Source organism: Sebastes fasciatus, chromosome 13 (genome assembly GCF_043250625.1).
Source record: "Sebastes fasciatus isolate fSebFas1 chromosome 13, fSebFas1.pri, whole genome shotgun sequence".
Classification (NCBI taxonomy): Eukaryota; Metazoa; Chordata; class Actinopteri; order Perciformes; family Sebastidae; genus Sebastes; species Sebastes fasciatus.
Window position 1 is genome coordinate 8915477 of NC_133807.1, and position 23794 is coordinate 8939270.

Consider the following 23794-nt stretch of genomic DNA (forward strand, 5'->3'; position numbering starts at 1 on the left):
TGTGTGTGTTGGTGTTGGTGTTGGTGTTGGTGCCTTGTTGCTTTAAAGATTCCCAGTGCGCTGTTTGTTACTCACACATTATCATGATGAACATGCTGACCTCGAGGTCCCACACACCAGTCTTAATGACTGCCTGTGTGTGTGTTTGTGTGTGAGTGTTTGCTTAGGTTATTTTTAGCAGACCATCTTCATTTTCTAGAAAGTAATGTTACGTCATCAGGTACACTAACACAGAAGTGTGTGATAATAAGGGTGTATGTCTATGTGTGTGTGCGTCTACTTTTAAGTGTGTTTATTCAGTTGTGATTTATATTCTCGGCCACTAAGAGAGAGATAAAAGCAGCCATCTATCTCTCTGTTCCCTCCCCCCATCCTCTATGTTCATGAGCGCGCGTTTGTGTGTGTGTGTGTGTGTGTGTGTGTGGTGCATCGCTTCATTGGTATTTCATTGCGTGAGGCTGTTTGGTGCTCTATACATCAGGATGGTTCGATACATTAAAAGGCAGGAGGTTTAATAAATTTCCCGGCTGGCAGACACGAGGCAGAGATCTGATTGATGACGCTTCACACCTTGATGCGTCCAACAGGATCAGCTAAAGCTACAGAAAACTTCTGTGACGCCAGTCAAACCAGGACATATTAAAGGAACGGTGTGTAACATTTAGGGGGATCTATTGGCAGAAATGGAATATAATATTATTAAACATGTTTTGTATAATCACCTGTGTTTTCGTTACCTTAGAATGAGCCGTTTATATCTATATACAGGGCGGGTGCCCTCCACGGAGCCGGTCGCCATGTCTCTACAGTAGCTCAGAACAGACAAACCAAACACTGGCTGTAGAGAGGGACATGTGGACACGTTTTTCGCATTTTTGCGTTGGCATTGCAGTTCTCTTACGTGCTTGAAACACGGGAGAAGTTTCAGTTGGTTGCAATCTGCAACCTCACCACTAGATGCTGCCAGATCCCTACACACTGCACCTTTAAATAGTACAGAAAGCAGTAGTCTGTGTTTTTATTATCAACAAATCCCATGAAAAGACCAAAACCTATAATGAATTGATCCTACTAACAAGTGTTGTCTGTCTATTGCCAGATACAGTATGTCTTATTCCTCTGACTACATCAGTGAGCCAAATCTTTTTCACTGGCTGACATGTTGTTTGTTTTCATTTCAATGAACATGGGCACTGTAGTTTATTTTGAGTCAATCTCACATACACCTTCCTACTGCCACAAATACTACTCACTAGTGCACCAATTGTGTCTTAATTCTCAGCTGAAAATAGTCCCCAACAAATGTGCTCCTGTTTGAGTAATTTTTGGAAATTACTTAGCTTTTTCAAAAATTAAACTTAGCCTTTTTAGAAATTACTCTCTATACTTAGAGACTTATGTCTTCAGTTGAAACCAAGCTGTTGTTGCTTTTGGTCTTTTCTTGGGGTTTCTTGACAACAAAGTAGATAATATATAATAAAAGCAGGCTTATTTAATATTCTTTTAATGGTGGTATTAGCTGTGTGGTTTAAGGCTGCAATTAATGATTATTTCCATTATAGATTAATCCGTTGATTATATTCTTGATTAATGAATTATTCTTTCGGTCCATAAAATATTAAAAATAGTTACTGATCCGAATGCCATTTTTGGGGCTTCGAAGCGTCAGTGAGAAATATTCAACGATATTCAAAGTCGCCTCTCATCCTTCAGTCAGTCAGTCCGTCAGTCAGTAAGAGAAACAGATCTCAGTCAGATATACAGCAGCTAGAAAAAGATTTATCTCTTGTGGCAGGTTGTGTCGGGATAAAAAAACCTGCTGCCGTTGTGCCTTTACCTTTTACGTGCAGAGCATCCCATTGCAGCCATCGGGCTTGAACCCCGGTAAGCCTGTGCATTAAAATGGCGGTGGGAGAGGGGAGACGACAGCACAAGCTGTTAAACTTTCCTCAAACTTGCGGGTCATTAATCATTGATGTTTTACTTTGCTGTTATTGTCTAATGAGAGATGAGGACATACTTCCATTAAAGATTTTCCTTTTTATTGAAACAAAAACAGCTTTAAAATGTGCAATAATCACATCAAATAAATTACAGCGATAAAGCCCATAAGAAGGTATTTGCTCATATGTAAGCCTATAAACAAATAATATGAATAAATAGACTATGCCAACATATAGAGACCTGGCTTTGTTGAGACTGTCTGCCAATCAATGGCCTCCACTCCATTTCAGTACCCTGGACAGCGCCACAACGTCAAACATACACCCTCTACACACAACAAACAGTGATATCCATCTGAGAAGAACTAATAACAATCATTTTTGGGGTAAAAAAAACAAAAAACATGATTCATTCATATACTGATTTGGACGTTGAGTACTTTGGGATCCAAGCTTTGAAGCATTCGGGTCAGCTTTATTTCTGTCGATCGTTTAATCAACAAAATAGTTGCAGCTCTGGTGTGGTTTTCCTCCAACAGTTTGTATGTGGTCTGGTAACACTGGATCATCACTGGACAGGACAGAGAATTAAGGAGGAGGGCGGGAAAAGGCTTTATATGAAAAGCTTCTCGAGATAACTTCTGTTGATTTGATGCTATGTAAGAAAATAAATTGAAATTGAATTGAAAAGCACAAACAGACACGGATTTAAGTATATGCAGCCATGAAATGAAAGTATGAACAGGATAAGAGGGTGTGCTAGGATGATTGTGTGTATTTGTTGAACTAGCGGTACATCTATCAGTATAAGAGTGTGACAAAACAGACTCTGATTGATATGAACGTTTTACAGATTATTAAATCTAGATATCAAACACTCTATAAACGTCTTTTCTGTTAATCAGAGTCTCAGTCAGAGGTTAGTTACTATCTCTGACTGCATGAGCTGGAGGAATCAATTTGTGAATGATTTTTCTGAGTGTGGGTACTGGAAAGAACCTCTTCATATGCAAATAAGCAATTAGGTTGAGTCGTCCGTTGTTCGTCGCCAGCCTCTATCCTCCCGTTTCTCTCTAATTCTCCCGTGCCGTTTTACCACCAAACCTCTTTCAGCCAGCACTTCCTCTCTCTTCATCCTCCTTCATCTCGCTTTCTCTCCTCTTCCCCCTCCATCCCACCTCAGTCCCCCCCCCCCTCCGTCTCTCTCTCATGTCCCCTGTGGTGTTGACCATGTGTGAATGGGACTGAATGATGGGTGGGAACGAAGCTACATGCAGTGTACACACACACACACACATAAACACACACACACACACACACACACACACACACACATACACACACACACAGATGGACGAGTGTGTGTGCGTGTGTTTGTGGAGGACTTGTACAAAGGGGGATGAGTCACTCTCTGGCTGACACACGGCACGCTCGTAGGAGACTGCATCCAAGTCAATACAACACAAACACACACCCACACACACACACAAACTGACACACAGTGATATAAACAATCTAGATGCAGAAGGCTTTTACTTACATGCATGATTGATAGTGTTCATGTATCAGTTTAATGAGCTTGGTTGATGTGTGTGTACACGTGATGTCTGTATTTTAGTGGCTATGTGTGTGTTTGTGTATTCACAGTGGTAATTGTGTGTGTGTGTGTGTGTGTGTGTGTGTGTGTGTGTGTGTGTGTGTGTGTGTGTTGGGTGTGATAAGGCTTTTCATTGGTGTTCCCCACACATACCCTGAAGGCTACAGCTCCGTCCTGCATCATCTGTCATCTCTCTCTCTCTCTCTCTCTCTCTTCTGTTGTGTTTTCTGCTTTTGATGTATATTCATGTCCATGTACAGGATGTGTATATGTTCCTGAAAATGGGATCTGATGCAGTGCAATCACACAAGAAGATGAGTGATTATTGATTGACAAAAGCAATCCCGCTCCATGTGTTTTTTTTTGCTATTATATTTGACATTTTCACGACTAACTGATTAATCGTTTAATCAAGAACACAACCCCGAATCATACGTTAATGTTGCTGTGTAGATACTGCTTCTGTTTTAGTTCATTTGGGACACTTAACTGATGCTCTTTTTAGACTTACTGACAATGAGTACAACAATACAATATGCTTTTATTCCAGTATTTGGAGTAATGAGTGCAAGGCACGCCTGTGACCATTAAGGAATTATGAAAGCAACACCCTGTTGAAAGATACAACTTCCCATAACAATGCAATTACATTGCAATTTTTTCTATTTCCAGTTTGTTAATCTTGCTTGGAAAGTAACTCAGATGAAGTTTGAATTACAGTTGGGATGTTGGGAAAAGGAAAAAAAAAAAAACGTAAAACCAGCATCTAGACAGGTGGAGTAAGTTAGTAAATACAGTATGGATTGATTGACTTGTACTGAGAACTTAGCAAATATCAAGACTTCACCTGTCTGCATGGTTTATGATATAACAAATTAGTAGAAATCCAGTCTTGGAGAAACCAGTACAAAGTAAAATAAATAGTATTTAATGTTCTCTTGTGGAACAATAAAGATCTGAACTGAACTAAACTGAACTGAACTGAACTGAACTGAACTGTGTTTCTCCTCCGCAGGAACATTCAGAGGTGTGTGTAAGAAGATTGATCACTTCCCAGAGGACGCCGACTACGAAGCAGACGCTGCTGAATACCTCCTCCGTAAGTCTGATATGATGATATATTTCAAACCCATTTTTAAACATCTATTTATCAGTCAAACCTATTAACAACCTTTTATCTGGTGTCAAGAGTGCTATCAACGTTGCTGGACACAAAGGGATAAACATTGCTAGTGTCACTAATACTAAGAGTCAATCAATCATGTTTCTTCTATTCACTGTTTTGATAACTTACTGAAAATTACAACCATGAGAGTACAGACACAAAATATGACTCTGTTTTTTAAGAAATCAATATTCATATTCATCTTAGACATATCACACAACATGGTTTTCTTACTAAGTGACCCCACTAGGGCTGCCCCCTCTTAGTCGATTAGTCAACTAATCGGTCGTTTTGGTGTTAGACGACTAAAATTTCTTTAGTAATTTTTTTAGGATTTGTCTTATTTCCAAGAAACTTATGAGCACATCTCTGATAAACACTGTCAAACATACGCAAAATTAACATTCGCCTCCCGTTCACTCTTTTTGCAAAAAAACATTCACTTCCGGTTGTGAAGCAAATTCGCATCTTCCAATTCGCGTGGAGCTCAGTGGTGTTTTTGTGTGATTCTTTGTGGAGAAACTCAGTTTTAAAGATCTGTCGAATAAATCAACTAATCAATTAGTCGACAAAATTGTATCAGTGTTAGTCGACTAAGAATTTCTTTGGTCGAGGACAGCCCTAAAGCCCACATAACCTTGAGTTTAAGAAATGTGTGGGTTAAAGAAAAAGAGCATATCAGTGTCTCACTGTAACAGTACACACACTCATTGATAAGTTGGGTGTACTACTGGTAGAGATGGGTAGGTAACCGAGGAGGAAGTGGGTGACAGGTGGGTATACTGTAAACAGTCAGAAAAAGAGGTGGGTATACACCGTATACCAGCGTATACCCTCAACTACACTACTGAATACACACAAGGCAACATTAAACTGACAATGTGATAACAGAAGCCCTGAAATCATGATTTATGATACCAGTGTACTAACCCATTCCAACATGAAAGGTTACAACTTGAATTGAATTGATTGAATTGACCATTAGTTAAGTTCTCTCCGCCTCAGTTACTGTTGCTACTACGCCTGTCAAGCTTTCCATTCCAGCAATTATGCAGTTTACAATGATAAAGGGGGCAGACTTACCAAGGACAACTGTCGCTAATAGATTTAATAAGCTGTAGCCAGCTAATAAAGCTAACATTTGCTCCATGAATTGGTTAAAAACTGTCTCCGGCAGACTTCTCATGGTTCCAGCTGGCTTGTTTTAAAAAAAGAATCTTGTAAAAAGAAGTCTTAAATTGGCACTTGATGGATACATGCATGATATCACGTTGCAAAAAGTCAAATTCCTCACCATTTGATCATGCAAAATAAAGAAACAGCACTGTTCTTGTATTGCAGTGTACAGCTAGTGTTTGACAAGGAGAAATGTGAGCTCACACTCTTATTACATCCCAGATAAATGAACGGAGAGGACTTAATGGAGAGAACAAGAGATATAAACAGATGCCACCGTTTTATCAGCAAATACATGTGAAAAATGAGGAGAACAAACATTGTCCTGATGAGAAAATGGTAAAAGAGAAAAGAGGGAGCACCTTTACAGAGAGAGTAATCGGACAGAAGTAAAAAGGATGCTGAGATAGAGAGAAGGTGGTTTAGCGGTAAACAGAGAGGAGGGGGCTCTTTCTGTTCGTTCCCCCACAGTAAACACAGAGTAAAGATGGACGGAGAGAGAAAACAGCAACAACACAAAAAAAAGGAAAAAAGAAAAAGAGAAAATGGATTCAGCCTGTGCTTCTTTTTCATTGCTCCACTGAACACAGAGCAACATCCCCAGAGGCAGCCAATTAGATCGCAGGCCTCAGAGCCGGCCAGCCAATGGGGAGCGGGGACCTAGTGACCGGCATTTCATACAGCCCAGGGGTGTGGGCCACGGGGGCGGGGCTTATACGCTCAGCCGCACAACACCACTGGTCACCGCAGCTGTCAGTCAGTAATGTTTTGGAACACAAAAGAGAAGAGATTCAGAAATACAAACACGTTACTGGTCGGATGATTTCATTTTGTTTTCGTAATGATACACCTGTGATGTATCAGCTGTTCAACGTATCTAAACATACCGCACAGCTCAGCTCTGCGTGACAAGCTGTTTTGCAAATATCCTTCAATATGTTATCACGTCATGTACACATATGGGTTTCCGACCAATATTTCACTCCTACTGCAGCCTCGCTTCCATTTTCATCATCTCTGCTATTCATTATTTTTGCCTTGCATATGTGTCAGTGTGACTCTCCATCTGTCTTGGTTTTTGTCCATCTTTTCCCTCTACATCCATCCTTCTCTCTCTCTCTCACTCTCTCTCTCTCTCTGAAGCGAGGCCTCTGAATGCTTTAACATGTTCTGGATTCAGACTCAGTCAAGCATGTTGCAGCACACTGGCCCATGTGTTGTGTGTGTGTGTGTGTGTGTGTGTGTGTGTGTGTGTGTGTGTGTGTGTGTGTGTGTGTGTGTGTGTGCTTCGTGTGTGTGCAAAGTGACACATTTTTCTTTGTTTTAGCTCTGCCCTCCAGCACGGTGGATATGAAATGAAACAATGATGTTAATGTTCTGACTTCCAGCTTCACTCAGAGTATTCACGTCCATTCGTGTAGGAATTTAATATTTCTATAAACTGTTTAACCTTACACGGTGAACCATATTGTTGTTTTTCTCTCATACAAATATTGTGAATGTTTTTTTCCCCACTGACCCATTGCTTAGTACCATATACCGTCTGCTATACAGTAGATGTATAATCCTCCTCGGGCTGCCCCCTTTTAGTCAATTAGTCCACTAATCGGTCGTTTTGGTCTTAGTCGACTAAGATATCTTTAGTCGATTAGTCATTTTTTATGCTTCTTTCATGCATGAATGATTTATTTCCAAGAAACTTAAGAGCACATCTCTGGTAAACACAAGATTTAATGTGGTGTTTTTGTGTGATTCTTTGTGGAGAAACTCAGTTTTACAGATCTGTCGATTAAATAAACTAATCAATTGGTCGACAAAATCGAATGAGTGTTAGTCGATTAAGAATTTCTTCCCCTAAATCCTCCTGAATCTTGCCATAAAGCAAACTAGCAGATTTACTACTAAATGGGACTAGAGGCTGGCAGTATTTTCAGTGACTTTGTTTTTGTGCTTTAATTAAAGTATATAGCAATGTCTCAAAAGGAATCTATTCATCACAGACAACATCTTGGGTTGATACATGGCATCAAGAAGATCTTTGCATTATTTCAGGGTCACGGGAGAAGACATCAAAACCATGGTGTAGAAAGTAAAAATTAATAAATGAATACTAATAAGAAGCCCATACAAAACTGAGAGACCAAGTCAACAATAAAATGAAACTGTCACATTCACAGGAGGTTCTTACCTGCACATCTAAACATTCACATTTAAAAAAAAAATTAAAAAAATGCCCCATTTGGAAACCTCATCTACCAAACTATCTTTTAATCTACTGAGCATAGACTCATAGAATGCTATCTCTACCATCCCTTTTACCCAATTTTTCAAATCTATCTATTTTCAAATTACCCTGCAAGGCAGCTGGATTCTTGCGATATCACAAGATCACACGAGAAAGCCATCTAGTCAGGCTGCAAGTAATGCATTTGTGGTTGGGACCAATCAGCGTCCTGTGAGGAGCTCCTGGCAGCTGCAGGCGTGGCCTAGGTGTGTGTGACGTGACGACACAGAGAGGCGACTGTTTGTTCCTGAAGAGGTTAACGTAGATGCTGTAATAGGGTTTGTTGAAACAAACAATCCACACATGACTTCCATAACTTTGACCCGGAATATATATAATGTAGGAGAGTTCCTTCTTCCATTCTGCACTTCCAACACAAATGATCCTTCATCAGTTTCATCCTGCAGAGTCTGAAAGGCAAATGTTTGTACCTTTCAGTTATAAACGTATTTCCACTCTTCTTCGTGTGTGTGTATGTACAGGTGCTGTGCGTGCCTCCAGTATCTTCCCCATCATGAGCGTGGGTCTGCTGTTCCTGGGGGGGCTCTGTGTGGCCGCCAGTGAGTTTTACCGGAGCCGACACAATGTCATCCTCAGTGCAGGAATCTTCTTCGTCTCTGCAGGTCAGTCTGCACTGCGTGTGTCCTCTTTTTTTATAAGAGTGGTTATCAGTCATCAGTGAACCAGTGTGCATAAAGTAGTTCCTGCATTTAGAGCAGGAAAGTGTTGCTCTTCGCTGAAGGACACATCTTTTACATATTGATTATATTGTTTAAAATGAATTGGCTATTGATCAAGTATTGTCACATTTTAGCTTGAATTTTAACCTTCTTGGCTGAACATGTTTTATATTTACGTTGTATTGATTTTGTTGTTTGCTAATGTCGTTGATGAAATGTTTAATTTTTTTTTTTACTTGTATTATGTTTTCTTTTCTTCTCCCTGATGTTTCCTATTACTTTTACCACTGCAGTGACCCCACAGGAAAATAAGTAAAAAGGTTCTTAGCATCGGGGTTTAAATTTGATTGAAAGGCGCAAATCTGTTTAAATTGATCCCAAAACAAGTCCCTCGGTGACATAAAAAAGAGTAATTAAAAAAAAAAAATGGTACTTTTATGATGTGATTTTTTTTTTTTTTATATAAAAATGATAAGTATTTTATAAAATCCCAAACTAATACAAATAATGAACCCTATTTAATCTCCTTCCGTACACCTAAAATAGCAACTTTAGACTTATATATACTGTATGTGGTTGTAGTGGAAATGAGAATTATTTTATCTGTGAGCAGAGTGCAAGAGGTGCGGCAAGCCGTAATATGTGAGTGTACTGATGCTCATCTCCATGACAACACTGTTAAACACAGTATAGCAGCCATCTTAGCTGCAGTACCAGCCGAACGACTTAAAACAATACCCTTCACTAATAGAAGGAGCTTAGCAGGTTCAAATATATGTCTGAACTCAGGGACTTTCCATAATTCTAAATTTAAATATAAGGACGCTGCATTTTGAGGTAGCAACAAGGGGCTACCGTACAGTATGTGTGTGTATGTGTCAAAGAGTGTGTGTATACTGTTGAGCCACTCTGAACAGAAGATGTGCAGCACTCTAATATTTGTAGAAGGAGCCCGTCAGGCATCTAAAGCACACAGAAGTGCCCGTGTGAGGAGCCAGAGAGTGGAAATTGGGCGCAGCAGCTGATTAATCAATCAGCTAGAATACCATGATGCCGCTGTGATGCACTGTGAGGGTGTGAAGAGTGTCAACACGCATACATGCTCCCACACGTAATCTATCACACGGATGCTGACACTTGGTCTCCCATAAACACACACACACACTTAAGCTCTTGCCCCTGACACATACAAAGGGTTGTACAGTAATTGCTGTTCAGTGGGATGTGTAGGGTCCCATTGGGTTTTGTAGTAAATTCATGGAGCCAAATTGGTAATTATTTACCACAATAGTGCGGGGCTGATTCTGGTTAATTACAGCTGGCTAATTGTCCCCATTCTGTGCGTTCCACCACACTGCATGAGCACTGTATTCTGGACTAATGATATGGAATAAGAGAGCCCAGCTGTGTGCAATGACTCTCTCCAACGTTTCTATCCGATGCTCTCCTCCCGTTACTTTGCTTGATTTCATTTGGCTGGTCTCCCCGTCGTCCTCTTCTCCAAGCTTTTTGCTCTCACATTTTTCTCCCTCAAATTTTCATTCACTTTTACTCTCACTAATCTGCTATTTTATCACATCTTTAACTGTCTCGGTTGGTCCAGCACTTTGGTTCAGACTGTAATATATCGATAACTATTCAATGGATTGCCATGAATTTTGGTGCAGACATTCATGCCCCCCTCTGGATGAATAGTAATAACTTTGGATCCATTAGCTTTCCATATGGCGCCATGATCAGGTCAAAGTGTTAAAGGGAAAGTTTGGGTGTTTTGAAGTGGGGTTCTATGAGGTACAGGAGTTACTGCACAGGAGCAAAGCAACGTACTGCTGTGGACGGGGCCGACAGCAAAACATATTTCAGCACCTAAAAGAAAGGCCCACCTAAAAAAATCAATATCACTTTAAGTGTACGCTATATTTAGAATATTTTCACAGCTTTACCTTGCCGTCAGACAGCCCTTTCCAACGGGGAACTGAAGCCTTTTTTTCCATCTATGCTCTCACCAAAGCCACGAGACTCCATTGAAAAAAAAGATGTAATTTTACCTCGCAGAACACGGGAGTTGCTGGTTTACCGCTGCCTCGATCGGTTAGTTTGTTTGGGCTATTGTGTGACTTTGGTTAGTTCAGATTCACCAAAGTCACACAATAGCACAAACAAATTAACCAATCAAGGCAGCAGCAGAGCGGTAAGGTAAACCGGCGAAAATATTCTAAACATAGCGTACAGTTAAACTGATATCGATTTTTTTAGGTAGACCTTTCTTTTAGGAGGCTAAAATACGTTTTGCTGCCGGCCCCATCCGCAGCAGTACATTGCTTTGCTTCCACGCAGTAATTCCGGTCTGTTTCTCCAAACTGGGGGCGTGCCGACTGTCATCTACTGTAGATTATACACTGACTCTGGATGAGTACCTCATACAACCCCACTACAAAACACCCAAACTATCCCTTTAATTTGTCCAATGCTTTGGTTTATGACCAAATACCTGCAAAACTAATGACCTTAGTTAGCTACTATCACGCTGAACTAAGATGTTGAACATGAACATATACATATACTTTCCAAACATCGTCATGTTAGCACTGTCAGTGTGAACATGTTAGTATGTAGATGTTAACATTTAGTTCTAGCACTGCTGTGAGAAAGTCACAGAGCTGCTAGAAAGACTATAGACGTATGGTCTTTTTATTTATTCTTGTGCATTAATTATATATTTGTGCTTGGATGTCATTTACTAACGGATCACTGTCTCTTGCACCTTTTGACATGTGCTGTTTGTCTGGATGAGTAGGTCACGCTTCGCACCCTTTCCACTCCCATCTCTTAATATTTTTCTCTTCCTGTCCTTCCCTTCCAGGTCTCAGTAACATCATAGGAATTATTGTCTATATCTCAGCCAACTCGGGCGACCCGGGCCAGAGTGACAGCAAAAAGTCCTACTCCTACGGCTGGTCCTTCTACTTCGGCGCCCTTTCCTTCATCATGGCAGAAATGGTGGGTGTGTTAGCCGTGCACATGTTCATCGAGAAGCACCGCAAGCTACGGGCCAAGTCCCGCACCGAGCTCATCAAAAAGTCCGCCTTCAGCCGCATCCCCTCCTATCGCTACCGTTTCCGGCGTCGCTCCAGCGTGCGTTCTTCCGAGGCCCCGAGCCGCGACACATCACCGCTGGGGAAGGGCGGCTACACGGGGCCCGCCGCCTCCGAGATGCCCATGTACACGCTGTACCCGCGTGAGGCGGGAAACTCCGGCACCAAATCTGGCGGTGGCATGGGCGGGCTGCTCAACTCGGAGAGGGAGTTCCTCCAGAGCAGCACGCTCACTAAAGACAGCAAGGACCCCAACCGCAGGACCACGCCCGTCTGAGAGGTGCTGGCTGCAGATATATCGCCCAATCAGAGTATCAAAGAGGAGGAGGATGAGAAATACAGGGGGAGTGCGAGCTAAAGCAGGGGACACACAGGGTTACGGGGGTGGGAGCTGGGTTTGATAAACTTTGACTGTGAACTGTGAACTTTTAGCCTTTGAACTGTGAATCCTGAGCCCTGTGAGAGTTTCAGTGTGTGTAGCAGGGTCGGTTTTGATGGAGAAGTTGTTCCCAACTCCACTTTACCACATATCACTGTAGTTATACCTGTAACTCCTTACATTATGAAGGCACATTCAATTTATGTTCATGAGTGTTATGTTCATAAATTGGCTTTTTTCGAAGGGGGAAACGGTATTGACCAAAAGCATATCGTAAGTGGTTTGCTGTTTGGGGCAACTTCTCCTTAAAAAAAATGAAAATAATGTGAACTAAAGGAGAAGAGGAAAGAGGTGAGAGACTCTGCGTGATCTTTGGCCTTTTGACCTCTGTCCTCCTGACCCTTTTGGATAGCAGTTGGATCAGTGCAGGGAACAGCCTCAGAGCTCCGAGCTGTCTCTCTTGATTATTCAAAAGCGCGGACGTTAACACCTCAGGATCGGGATTGATTCACTTTCAGTTCAGCGGGATTCAAAACATAAATTGAAGAAGCAGTTTGTCCATTTTATGGCAGCACATCTGGGGCACTAGTTATTATTTTCTATACATATTGTATATACTTTCATATTGATTGATGGAAAAGCTCACTTCATAGCTGACTGAACTGAATCTGAATTGAGCTCATCCCTGGTAACCCCCATCTCTCTGATCCCAGGTCAGTTGTTAAACCTGCGTAGTGTTTGTTTTTTTTGATGAAGGGAAACACTGACTACAGATCAGCTGTTACGGGGGAGAAAAGGTGTGACTCAACAAAAATCTCTTTTAGATGGTAACGTTAGATCATTGGTGCTTCCTTTTACCCCTGATTTCAGCCACACAAGTCATCTCTTGATTTATTTTTTTCACCTAAAACTTAAAGAGATGATCAAATATTTGTCTTGTCTGTCCGCCTTCACTCGTCACCTTTTCACCTTCCACATTTCTCTGTGTAGCCCCATAACTCACCTCACTGCCACCCTCTGCACACCACCCTCTCTTTCTCTTTTAGATCCCGTCCTCCGTTGGTGTCGCTCGTAGACTAGTTAGGGTTTTCTGGAGGTTGTTGGTTCAGGGTACCTTGGAGAGGAGACCGCTGAGCTGTGAATATGCTTTAAGGCAGAGCCAAAAAAGACATTAAACAAACAGATGGACACTTTTTTTTTTGTTTGCCCACTACCTCTTGGTGAAAATCTTTCAGATGAATTTAATATAAAGTTGTCTTTTATTGCCAGAACAATTGTCAAAGATTTCAGCTGCAGAAAATAAACACTGAGAAAATGCTCCCTTCAGTCTAAAGTACACATCTCTCTTCTCCAATCGGCTGAAAATGAATTTGTACGTGGCGCACAATTTAAAGATAAATAGATGGAATTGGCAGAAGTCTCATGTATTATTCAGAGGATTTGTGCTCCATCCATTCAGCTGCCACTCACAGCCTCTCCTCCTCTTTATCTTCCTTATATGTGCACATACTGTATGCATCTGCACAAATACAACACACACACACACACACACACACACAAACCTATACACACATGTCTCCTGGCTGTCATGGTCCTATCATTATTTCAAACACCTGTACAGTTTGTACTCTGAGACACATCAATGCATTTATATTCATCCTTCTTGTTCTTGCTCTCTCTCAGATGTATACACATAGAAACAGTGAATACAAAGTTGGTGCACTCTCTGACACACTCTGTATACTGTGTGGCACCATTCAGTATTGACGCCATGCAGTGTTGGGATGACAAAGTGCTAGATAAGTGGAGAGATGAAAACAATACAGTAATGCAATCTCTATGAATAGCTACATACTGAATCTGTGCTGTTTTGACTGATCAATTCCCCATTTGAAACATCCTGGAACACTTGTTTCAGTGACCTAAATCAGGCTGTTCCCATACAACGTTCGTAGCTATACCTACAAAAAGTAATGCACTGTAATTCGTATATATCCCACAAAACCATTTCTTATATAATCCACGTAATCGTGAACCAGGAAGAATAAAGAGCGACTGTCGCACATAGGGAGGAGGTCGAGGTGGAGGGGTGGGTCAAAAAACATCAGACTTTCTCCCAAGAGACCGGTGTTCATACCCCGTGTGAAACCAGAAGTCAACGTTGATTTTTTTTACACGTAACTTCAATACTTAAATTACTTCCAGAGTTATTTTATCCCAAACGGCAATCTGGGTTACCAGGGTTAACCCCTAACCCTAACCCAAATAAACTAACCAAGTCGATCTTTTCCTAAACCTAACCAAATTGATCTTTACATAAACCTAACTAAGTCGTTCTTTACCTAAACCTAAGCAAGTCGATCTTTACCTAAACCTAACTAAGTCGATCTTTACCTAAACCTAACCTAGTCGATCTTTACCTAAACCTAAGCAAATCGATCTTAACCAAAATCTAACCCAGTCGATCTTTACCTAAACCTAAGCATGTCGATCTTAACCAAAAACCTAATCCAGTCGATCTCTACCTAAACCTAAGCAAATCGATCTTAACCAAAACCTAATCCAGTCGATCTTTACCTAAACCTTACTAAGTCGATCTTTTCTTAAACCTAGCTAAGTCAATCTATCCTAAACCTAGCTAAGTCAATCTTTTCCTAAACCTAACTAAGTCGATCTATCCCAAACCTAGCCAAGTTGATCTTTTCCTAAACCTAACCACGTCAATCTTTACCTAAACCTAACCAAGTAGATTTTTTCCTAAACCTAACCACATTGATCTTTACCGAAACCTAACCAAGTTGATATTTACCTAAACCTAACTAAGTAGTTTTGTTGCCTAAACCTAACCAAGTTGTTTCCCGTGAAGACAGATGTTTATTTTGAAAAGACTGTATGTGTGTAACGAGTGGAAATTGACACATGTTGCTGGACATTCGTAGGAAAACGCACGAAAAATGAGGAATAACATTTCGTAAGATATCATACGAACCGCTGTATGAGGATACACTGCCTGAAAATACACGTTATCGGGCTTTATTTTTGCTTTTGAAATCATGTTCTTTAAGTACTTCTCTTTTTCTTGTCTTATTATACCATATATATGTAGCAATTTGCACAGTCAGTTCTCCACTGGATCTATCGCTACCTCTGTCCAATGTAAACGTTGGCAAAGAATTAGCAGGCTGTTGCAACACATTCAAAGACCCAAAAAGGCGTATTTTGCAACACTTTATTACAGATTGTGTCGTCTGAGTTCGCATTAAACCATTTGACACATCACTATCTGATCACACACATACACAGATACAAGGGGAGGAGACAAAATAGCCATAAAACAGAGAAAGGGAGAATTGTGGAGAGAGAGCATTAGTAGCTAGTGTAAATGTTAACAGCATTTTTCTCAACCTTTTTTCTGGGGCTGTGAGTAAAAAGTGAGTGTGAAACTCAAAGAGGGGGGGAAAAAATGCATTTTTTGTTTCCTTCTTTACCTCCCTAAGCCACCATTGCACTGTTTTGTATAAACTAACCATGAAACATCACCAAGCTGAAACCGTCACACTTTGAGAGTTATTACCCTGACAATAAAAAGATGTTTTAAATCTCAGTCACACTGTTTAATTTATGACGCTGCTGTTTTATCCGCTGTCTTTTACGCCATAAAGGGAGCTTAAAGGGACAAACGTGCATCACCGCGGACTCGCTCTTGCTGTCCTCCATTATGTAAATATTAATTTTGCAAGCTAACATACAACATCAGCAGTTGTCGTGGGCTGTGAAAGGGAAGGAAAAAAACTGCTTTTCTCCAAGCAAGGGCTTTTAATTTTTAAAGGACAGGAGCACACAAGGGCTTTTTACGCTCAGCGCTGCAGCGGCGTCGTTTTGAGGGTGTTAAAGTGGAAGGAAAGGCAAAATATGTTTGCACGCGGACAACCGTTTTCAAACCAGCTGAATAGCTAACTAACGATATAACACGCTTCATGCAAAAGAGGAGCGTGGGTAGAGAAAAAGACTCATGTTAGCTAGCCTACGGGTTAGCCTTTAGCTGCTTTTTTCGGGCTAACTTTAGGTTAGATGGGTAACTTTTCTGAAGTAATTAGAGATTAAGCGTATTGCCTTAAGCAGAGGTAGGATAATTTTAATTAAGAATTATTTGCTTAAGGATCAAACATATATTAGCAGAATATTGTTAATCATACTTGGTGCCAAATATTACTAAAAATGTTTCCTGTATATCATGGCCTCCAGGTTAGCTTTAGATCATAGCGTCACTGCTCCAAGCACTCTTTTCTTTGCATAGGATTTCCTGCAGTATACTGACTCAGCAGTAGTAGCTATGTAGCTCAGCACATCAGAGGCCCCTCGGATCCTGAGGGTCCATCAGGGGTCAGAGTTCAGAACCGCATCCATGAGCCATGTCAGCATTGACCTTTTCAAACCATGCATGCCATATCCATCCGCTTCCAGTGCTTACATTCGCTCTATCTCTAATCGAGTCTCAAACGGCACCCTAATCTCTATACTCCGTAGGGATACTGCTACATTTAAGACGCCTTACAAGGGCGTGAGGGCCCGTGAGCCTGTGCTGTGTTTAACGATGTTTACTCCAATAGAGCGCAGGGTGCTTTTTGAGACCTCTTCTTACCGCCATACAGCTTTGATACTCTGATATCAACAACAAATAATTGTATTATTAGTAAAAAAAAAAATATTCTACTCTAAAGGTGCCACTGTGCAGAGGATGACAAACTCTGTCACATATTATAGTTATTAATCTATTACCGGGGGGTTTGATGGAAAGGGAGCAGAGTTGGGGAGCAGGGGGTCGTAGTCTTTGTAATATTCTATTATTCTAGTTTAATTTTCTACTTTGATGTGGTTTGTGAGATTGTGTTGTTTTTCGATCACATCTGAAGCCTCTTGACAGGAGGAGAGGAAGAGACAGTGGAGCGCTCGGACGATCTCTCGTGGACATTAACCTCGCCTCACTGGTGCCAGAGGTCGACTTTACAGTGCATCAGCGGGACACTGAAAGTGCAATACACACACACATACATGCATTCAGGTTGCTATACTTTTGAGGACGTATTCACCCGATGCACTACAGGGGCTGAGTAATGCAATCCAATACAGCAGTCTGTAAAAACAAATACTTTTATGAAGGTTAAAAGTACCCATTTCTGTTAAGACTGACAGGGGCAAAATCATAGAAACTTTTTACAATGTAACTCAACCACAACCTCAAAAATAACATAGATTTGAACCACAGCCTGTTCAACAGTGTCCCCAAAAAAATGAAGATTTTAGATCTAACAGAAGTAATGTTTTTTGCAGGACTACCATGATGGATTGTGTTATATTGCTTTTGCTGTTTGCACTCCTATGTATTCTGTAACACCTATTTAGAGGGTTAAAATGTTGTTACATTTTATCGTCTTCCTTCTCACTGTGGCTCCAAAAAGAGGTCCACTGTTGACACTTTCAAATTACAGTTAAGAGTAACACATCAAGGCAGTTTGGTGCTCCGAAGGAAGCCTCGAGCTCACATATTGTGATTAAGTAAGGGATAATGTACAGCGAGCCGGTCATTGTTGCATCGCCCTGAAGGGGTTAATTTCACAACAATGACCATCTTGCTGTACATTATCCCGCTTATTACACGGCTACTTACTTAAGAAATCAATCATTTGACACAAAAATGGTCCGCCAGAGTGCGGGATAATAACTTTGTCCATAGCAACGGTCTGTTATACATAGCAACAGTCTGCTATAAAGAAATAACAGACCGTAGAACGCCATAATTGACCAATCAGAATTGAGTATTCAACAAAGCCGTGTATTAAATAATGATATCACACAATTGTATCTTAGAATAAAACCCAAATTAATTTAAAGGGGACATTTCATGCCTCATTATAAGGCTCTTACTTGTATTTTGGGTTCCTACTAGAACATGTTTACATGCTTTAATGTTAAAAAAACACCTTATTTTTCACATACTCTCTGTCTGAATATACCTATATTCACCCTCCGTTTTAGCTCCTGTCTCTTTAAGACCCCCTCCTGAAAAAGCCCAATCTGGTCTGATTGGCTTTCGAGAAAAATATGGTGCACCTTTGCTAAGGTAGTCCTCAATCTGTGGGTGATATATTCTCATGAGCCTGCATGTGACATCGGAAGGGGAGCCAAATCTGAATGGCTTGTTGAATCACATGCTCTCTGATCAAGGCAGCCCATAAAAAAAACTGACTGGGTTGTCTCATTTCACAGTTTGTTGGTTGGTAGGCACTCCAGATACCCAAATGTATGTGCACAAGCACTGGAAAAGTCATGATATGTCCCCTTTGAAGTGTAAATGACCCTTGACCCTTTTGTGTGGGATATAGGTCCTCATAAGTATAGGAACACAAGAACATAACACATAGCAATACACACACACTCCATAATGGTCACAAACATACACACAGATGTTTATTTGTGCACACTAGAAACACACACTCTCAGCTTCGGGCCAGTGTGGTGTGGGGATAAGTGTGTCCTGTTAAAAAGAAAAATCACTGTGTCATGTTTGGAAAAAAAAATCATTGTAAGTGTTTCTTTGGGAGGAAAAAAAAAACAACAAACTGTTTTCTGTCGCTGATGTGTCGCTCCTCACTGGAACTACTTCGAGTACACTGAGCCAGCTAATCAAACACGGAGGAGCAGAAGAACTGTTTGAGAAATGTGAATTTAATGGAATAGACAAACACACGCTATAAAGCACTCTACACGTTGCACTTCTTACCAACACACACACACACACACACACACACACACACTGACACGTACAAGGTTACTGTGTGAGGGGGGCTTACGGGTGGAGTTATGTGCCTGCATGTTTGTGTGTGTTAATATTCATATGTAAGTGTGTGTGTGTGGTGTATGTGTGTGTGTGTGTGTGTGCGCGCGCGTGTGCAGTTAGCCTCTCCTCACCCATGCACCCAGTGCCTGCCTGTCCTGCCTTCAGACAGCTCCCAGATCAGCCATGGGGCTTCTAGTATAACCTCCTCTCTGCATTCCCACGACCTCTAACGGTTGCGCTGGGATCAGTTTTAGAGCTAACTGCCCCGATCATTCCTCAGCAGACGCAGCCATACAAGATACAAGGACTGTTCTGGAGTCAGTGGTTTCTGGTTGATATTGTGATAAAAAAAAATGTAATCATGATGAGTTTATGTTATGAGGCTAAGAGGGGAAATCATTTTTCTGGACTGTTGGCCTTTTATTTCGACGCAACCGTTGTTCAGAACTGACTCGCCGTCTCTCGTCTGCGAGGCTGATTTAGGATCGGCAGAGGGGGCTCAGCAGGATAGACAATAATCTATCGAGTCTCTAATGACAGCTGGTCTTGAATCAGCACAACCTGGCGTAGCCTGCTGTTCCTCGTGTTCTCAACCCTCCCAAAAAATCAGCCAAAATAGGGACTATCTCGTCTGCAATACTGGCTTGTAAAACTATTGTGTTGCTGAGGATTTGTCTATAGGAGCTTCTTCTTTCAGATGATGCGAGAGGTCGTCCCACTTGTGCTGCCAATTAGAACTAAATGTTGTAAATGTGGGACGATACACGGAGAGATTCTAGACGGGTAAATTGTTGGTTTCCCTAAACAGAATCTAAGATTAAAACATCAGCCATGATTTCATGAATTATTCTGGCCTTGGTGCCTATTAAGCCCGTTTTCCAGACTGCCCTCTTCCTGTTTTTTTTTTTTGTGCCAGGCTTTAGTCCTTTAGCTAGAGAGATTTCGTACCTGTCTCGCATTTTACACATATTATTTTGACAGGAAGTACAGAGCGATTAAAATCTGCTTTTTTTACGGTTTCGCCTCAAGCCCCGCGTTCACACAGTGTTGTTTACATGCAGAACATATCCGAGGCTGGCATGGTTGACTGACCATGGATGAAAGGCCCAAAAATGGCAGGGTGTTTAACCAGGCTCCGAGAGTTTCGCTCCGCATCAGGTGCATTCAGGCTCCCTCTTGCATAAATTGCTTATGAGCCGTAGCAACAGCGAAGGTTTCTTCTTCTTGAACAAGTGTTTTGGAGTTATGAGTGAAAATCACAAAAAGATGATCTGATTCTTGTTGAGATCAGTTTTTATTGAAATTCCCAACAGATACAGAGTACATTTTCAGACCAGTTTCTACAATGTATGTGTGATATATTGGATTACTACAGATTTTTGTATGAGTCAAACTCTCATCTGAGAAAGCCATGCCCCAGATACTAAATTGCCCATCACCTTCTACTGAGCCATGTTGTAATGGGTAGTCAGGCTACCAAGCATAGCAGAACAATCACAATTTTGGTATATTAGCCCAAAACGTGCACAGGCCGTAGGGTTTTTAGCCATGCTAGCAGCTTGGCTCTATGGATGGCCAAACCATTTTGGTCCAGACTGAAATATCTAGACAAAAGTTGAATGGATCGTCATGAAATTTGGTACAGATATCCACTGTGCCCAGAGGATAAATCCTGCTGACTTCAGTGATCCCCTGACTTTTCCTCTAGCGCCACCATGCGATTGACGTTTGCCGTTTTAAAGTGAAGTGTCCCAACAACTATTGTATGGATTGCCAAAAAAATTAATAATAGACTTTCACGTCTCCCTCAAGATGAACTGTAATAACTTTGGTCATGCCATAACTTTTCATCTTCTAGCGCCATCATCAGGTCAAAATTAGCAAAAACTGCTAAACTGCTAAACATTAGAATATTAGCAGGTTGTGTCTAGATGCTAACCTACAAGTTGCAAAAACTCTTGCGAGATGGTTACGGTTAGGCATTGACCTCAAATAGTTAAGCTTAGGCATTGACCTTAAATAGTTAAGGTTAGGCATTGACCTCAAATAGTTAAGGTTAGACACTGACCTCGAATGGTTAAGGTTAGGATAGGGTCGTGTCTTGCAAAAACTCTCGTGAGACTCATTGCCTGATGACCTATCCTAACCTTAACCATTCGAGGTTAATACCTAACCTTAAATATTCAAGGTCATAACCTTAACCATTCAAGGTCAATGCCTAACTTTAACCATTCAAGGTCAATGCCTAACCTTAACTATTCAAGATCAATGCCTAACCTTAACTATTTGAGATCAATGCCTAACCTTAACCATTCGAGGTCAATGCCTAACTTTAACTATTCAAGGTCAATGCCTTACCTTAACTATTCGAGATTAATGACAAACATTAACAATTCCAGGTCAATGCCTAACTTTAACCATTCAAGGTCAATGCCTTACCTTAACTATTCGAGGTCAATCACCAACCTTAACCATTCGAGGTCAATGCCTAACCTTAACCATTCGAGGTCAATGACCAACCTTAACCATTCGAGGTCAATGCCTAACCTTAACCATTCGAGGTCAATGACCAACCTTAACCATTGAGGTCAATGTCTAACCTTAACCATTCGAGGTCAATGACCAACCTTAACCATTCGAGGTCAATGCCTAACCTTAACCATTCGAGGTCAATGCCTAACCTTAACCATTCGAGGTCAATGACCAACCTTAACCATCTTGCAAGAGTTTCACCTTCTAGATACGACCTCAGGATAGGTCGTCAGGCAGCGAGTCTCGCGAGACTTTTTGCAACTTGTGGGTTACCTTCTAGACACGACCATGTTAGCATTGTCCCTGTGAGCATGTTAGCATGCTGATGTTAGCATTTAGCTCAAAGCACCACTGTGCAGCCTCACAGAGCCGCTAGCATGGCTGTAGACTCTTTAGTCTTGTTATTTAAAGTAGAATACAAAAAAATCCAAACAGTTAAACGATTGTTACCTGCTTTGTCCATTTCAAACTGACCTGAGGACTGTTAGAAAACAAACGCCAGAACACAAACTCAGGAGAAGAGATGGAGAAGTTAGTGACATTTAACTTTGTATGTACCACAAAATCAGACTAAAAGATCCAGAATATCAGTAAAAAAAACAAAGCTTATTATTTTATAGTTATTGTGTTTATTATATGTGTAGCAATGACCTGGCAAAAAGCAAAAAGTTTTTTTTTTTCAGGGAGTGTATCTTGCAGGCATTGTAGCAGTTTGCTTTGAGGTGAAACTATTCACATGGAGGTGGACAGAGTAGATAGGGGTGACACTGGGGATCATCGGTGTTGCCTTGCAGCGACGCTGAAAGTGAAAAACGAAAGCCTAAAGACAAATGTGCAGTTGGAACCTGAAGCAGCATTAACAGTTAACCCCCCCCCCCGCCCCCGCCCCCCCCCCCCCCCCCCCCCCCAAAAAAAATGTGGGTCATAATTTTCAAACACCTAAAAAGCGTGGCGATGATGGGTGATGTGTTTAAAGGTAAAAAGTGATCAACTGTTCTGAAATCTGTGTCAATGGGCAGCTTTTTATCCTGCTCCATACCTCTGAGCCCTATCATGAGATAACTTAGTCCTTTACAAACACACACACACACACACACACACACACACACACACACACATGCATGCAGAAACATGCTGGCACTCACATTTGTCTTTCTATACACAGGCACACTGACTGTATAACTCACAGCTCACACACACACACACACACACACACACACACACACACACACACACACATAGCTGCCAGCCAGTTTCACTGTATACTTTATAATGTAAACCTCCAACTAACAGCGGTCTGACACGGACACACGCTGTGAATAAAAGCACACTTTTACTTACATGATATAAATATGATTACCTATATCTAGAGAGAAGGAATATTATATACAGTATAATGATTAGAAAATAAAGAGTCACCTTTTCAAAGTGCCTGTGGTGAGTTCATTTTGTATTTGAATGTGCGTATGTGAATGTGTGATGTGTAGCCGTGTGATCAGAATCAGAATCAGAATCAGAATCGTGTTAATTGCCAGGTGTAAGAGGTATACACTAGGAAATTGCTTTGGTTTTGTTGGTGCAAATAAGCAGTATCAGGATCTGCTCTTACATTTTGCACACACACACACACACACACAGATCACACCCCGTACTTTGGTGGTCTTTTTTTCAACAAATGAACACTAATCTTTATCAGAAACCTGCCCGCACACTCCTCCTCTAAACCTGCACACACATACAGACACGCTAGATGCGTATCAGCTGTGCTGTGTCAACCGTTCTGAATTAGCTGTCCGATAGATAACTCCCCTGCTTATCTCCACAGCCACCACACAGATGTCTGAATGACGGAGAGAATGAGGGCGGGAGGAAGATGAGAGTAAAGATGGGAAGGAGAGAGAGAGAGAAAGTTAATGAGGAGACTGGAGGATGTGCCAGATTTGAGGTGTTTGAAGGTGAAGCATGCAGTACAGTATGTGTGTGTGTGGGGGGGCGGAGAGGGGGGGGTACATGTGTGTTTACGGTTGAAGTATAATTATTTCCCGAGCATGGGTTGCTCTCTATCTGTTTATCTGTCAATTTCTCTGATAAGATGATGCATAGTG

At 41.2% G+C, this 23794-nt stretch overlaps 1 protein-coding gene and 1 long non-coding RNA gene across 2 annotated transcripts in view; one reads left to right on the forward strand and one right to left on the reverse strand.

Moving 5' to 3' along the window:
• The window catches only part of cacng3b (calcium channel, voltage-dependent, gamma subunit 3b), a 31988-nt gene extending 17087 nt beyond the window's left edge, over positions 1-14901 (forward strand). The window contains 3 exon segments of the mRNA XM_074655259.1: positions 4556-4639; positions 8648-8788; positions 11709-14901. Of these exon segments, the coding sequence (XP_074511360.1) occupies positions 4556-4639; positions 8648-8788; positions 11709-12217 (734 nt within the window). The 3' untranslated portion in view covers positions 12218-14901.
• On the reverse strand, positions 14710-22566 carry LOC141780159 (uncharacterized). The gene is made up of 3 exons (XR_012596572.1): positions 21839-22566; positions 14877-21461; positions 14710-14824 (listed from the first exon to the last, which is right to left on the reverse strand). It is a non-coding gene; the product is annotated as an uncharacterized LOC141780159 (long non-coding RNA).
• Positions 22567-23794: the final 1228 nt, after the last annotated feature.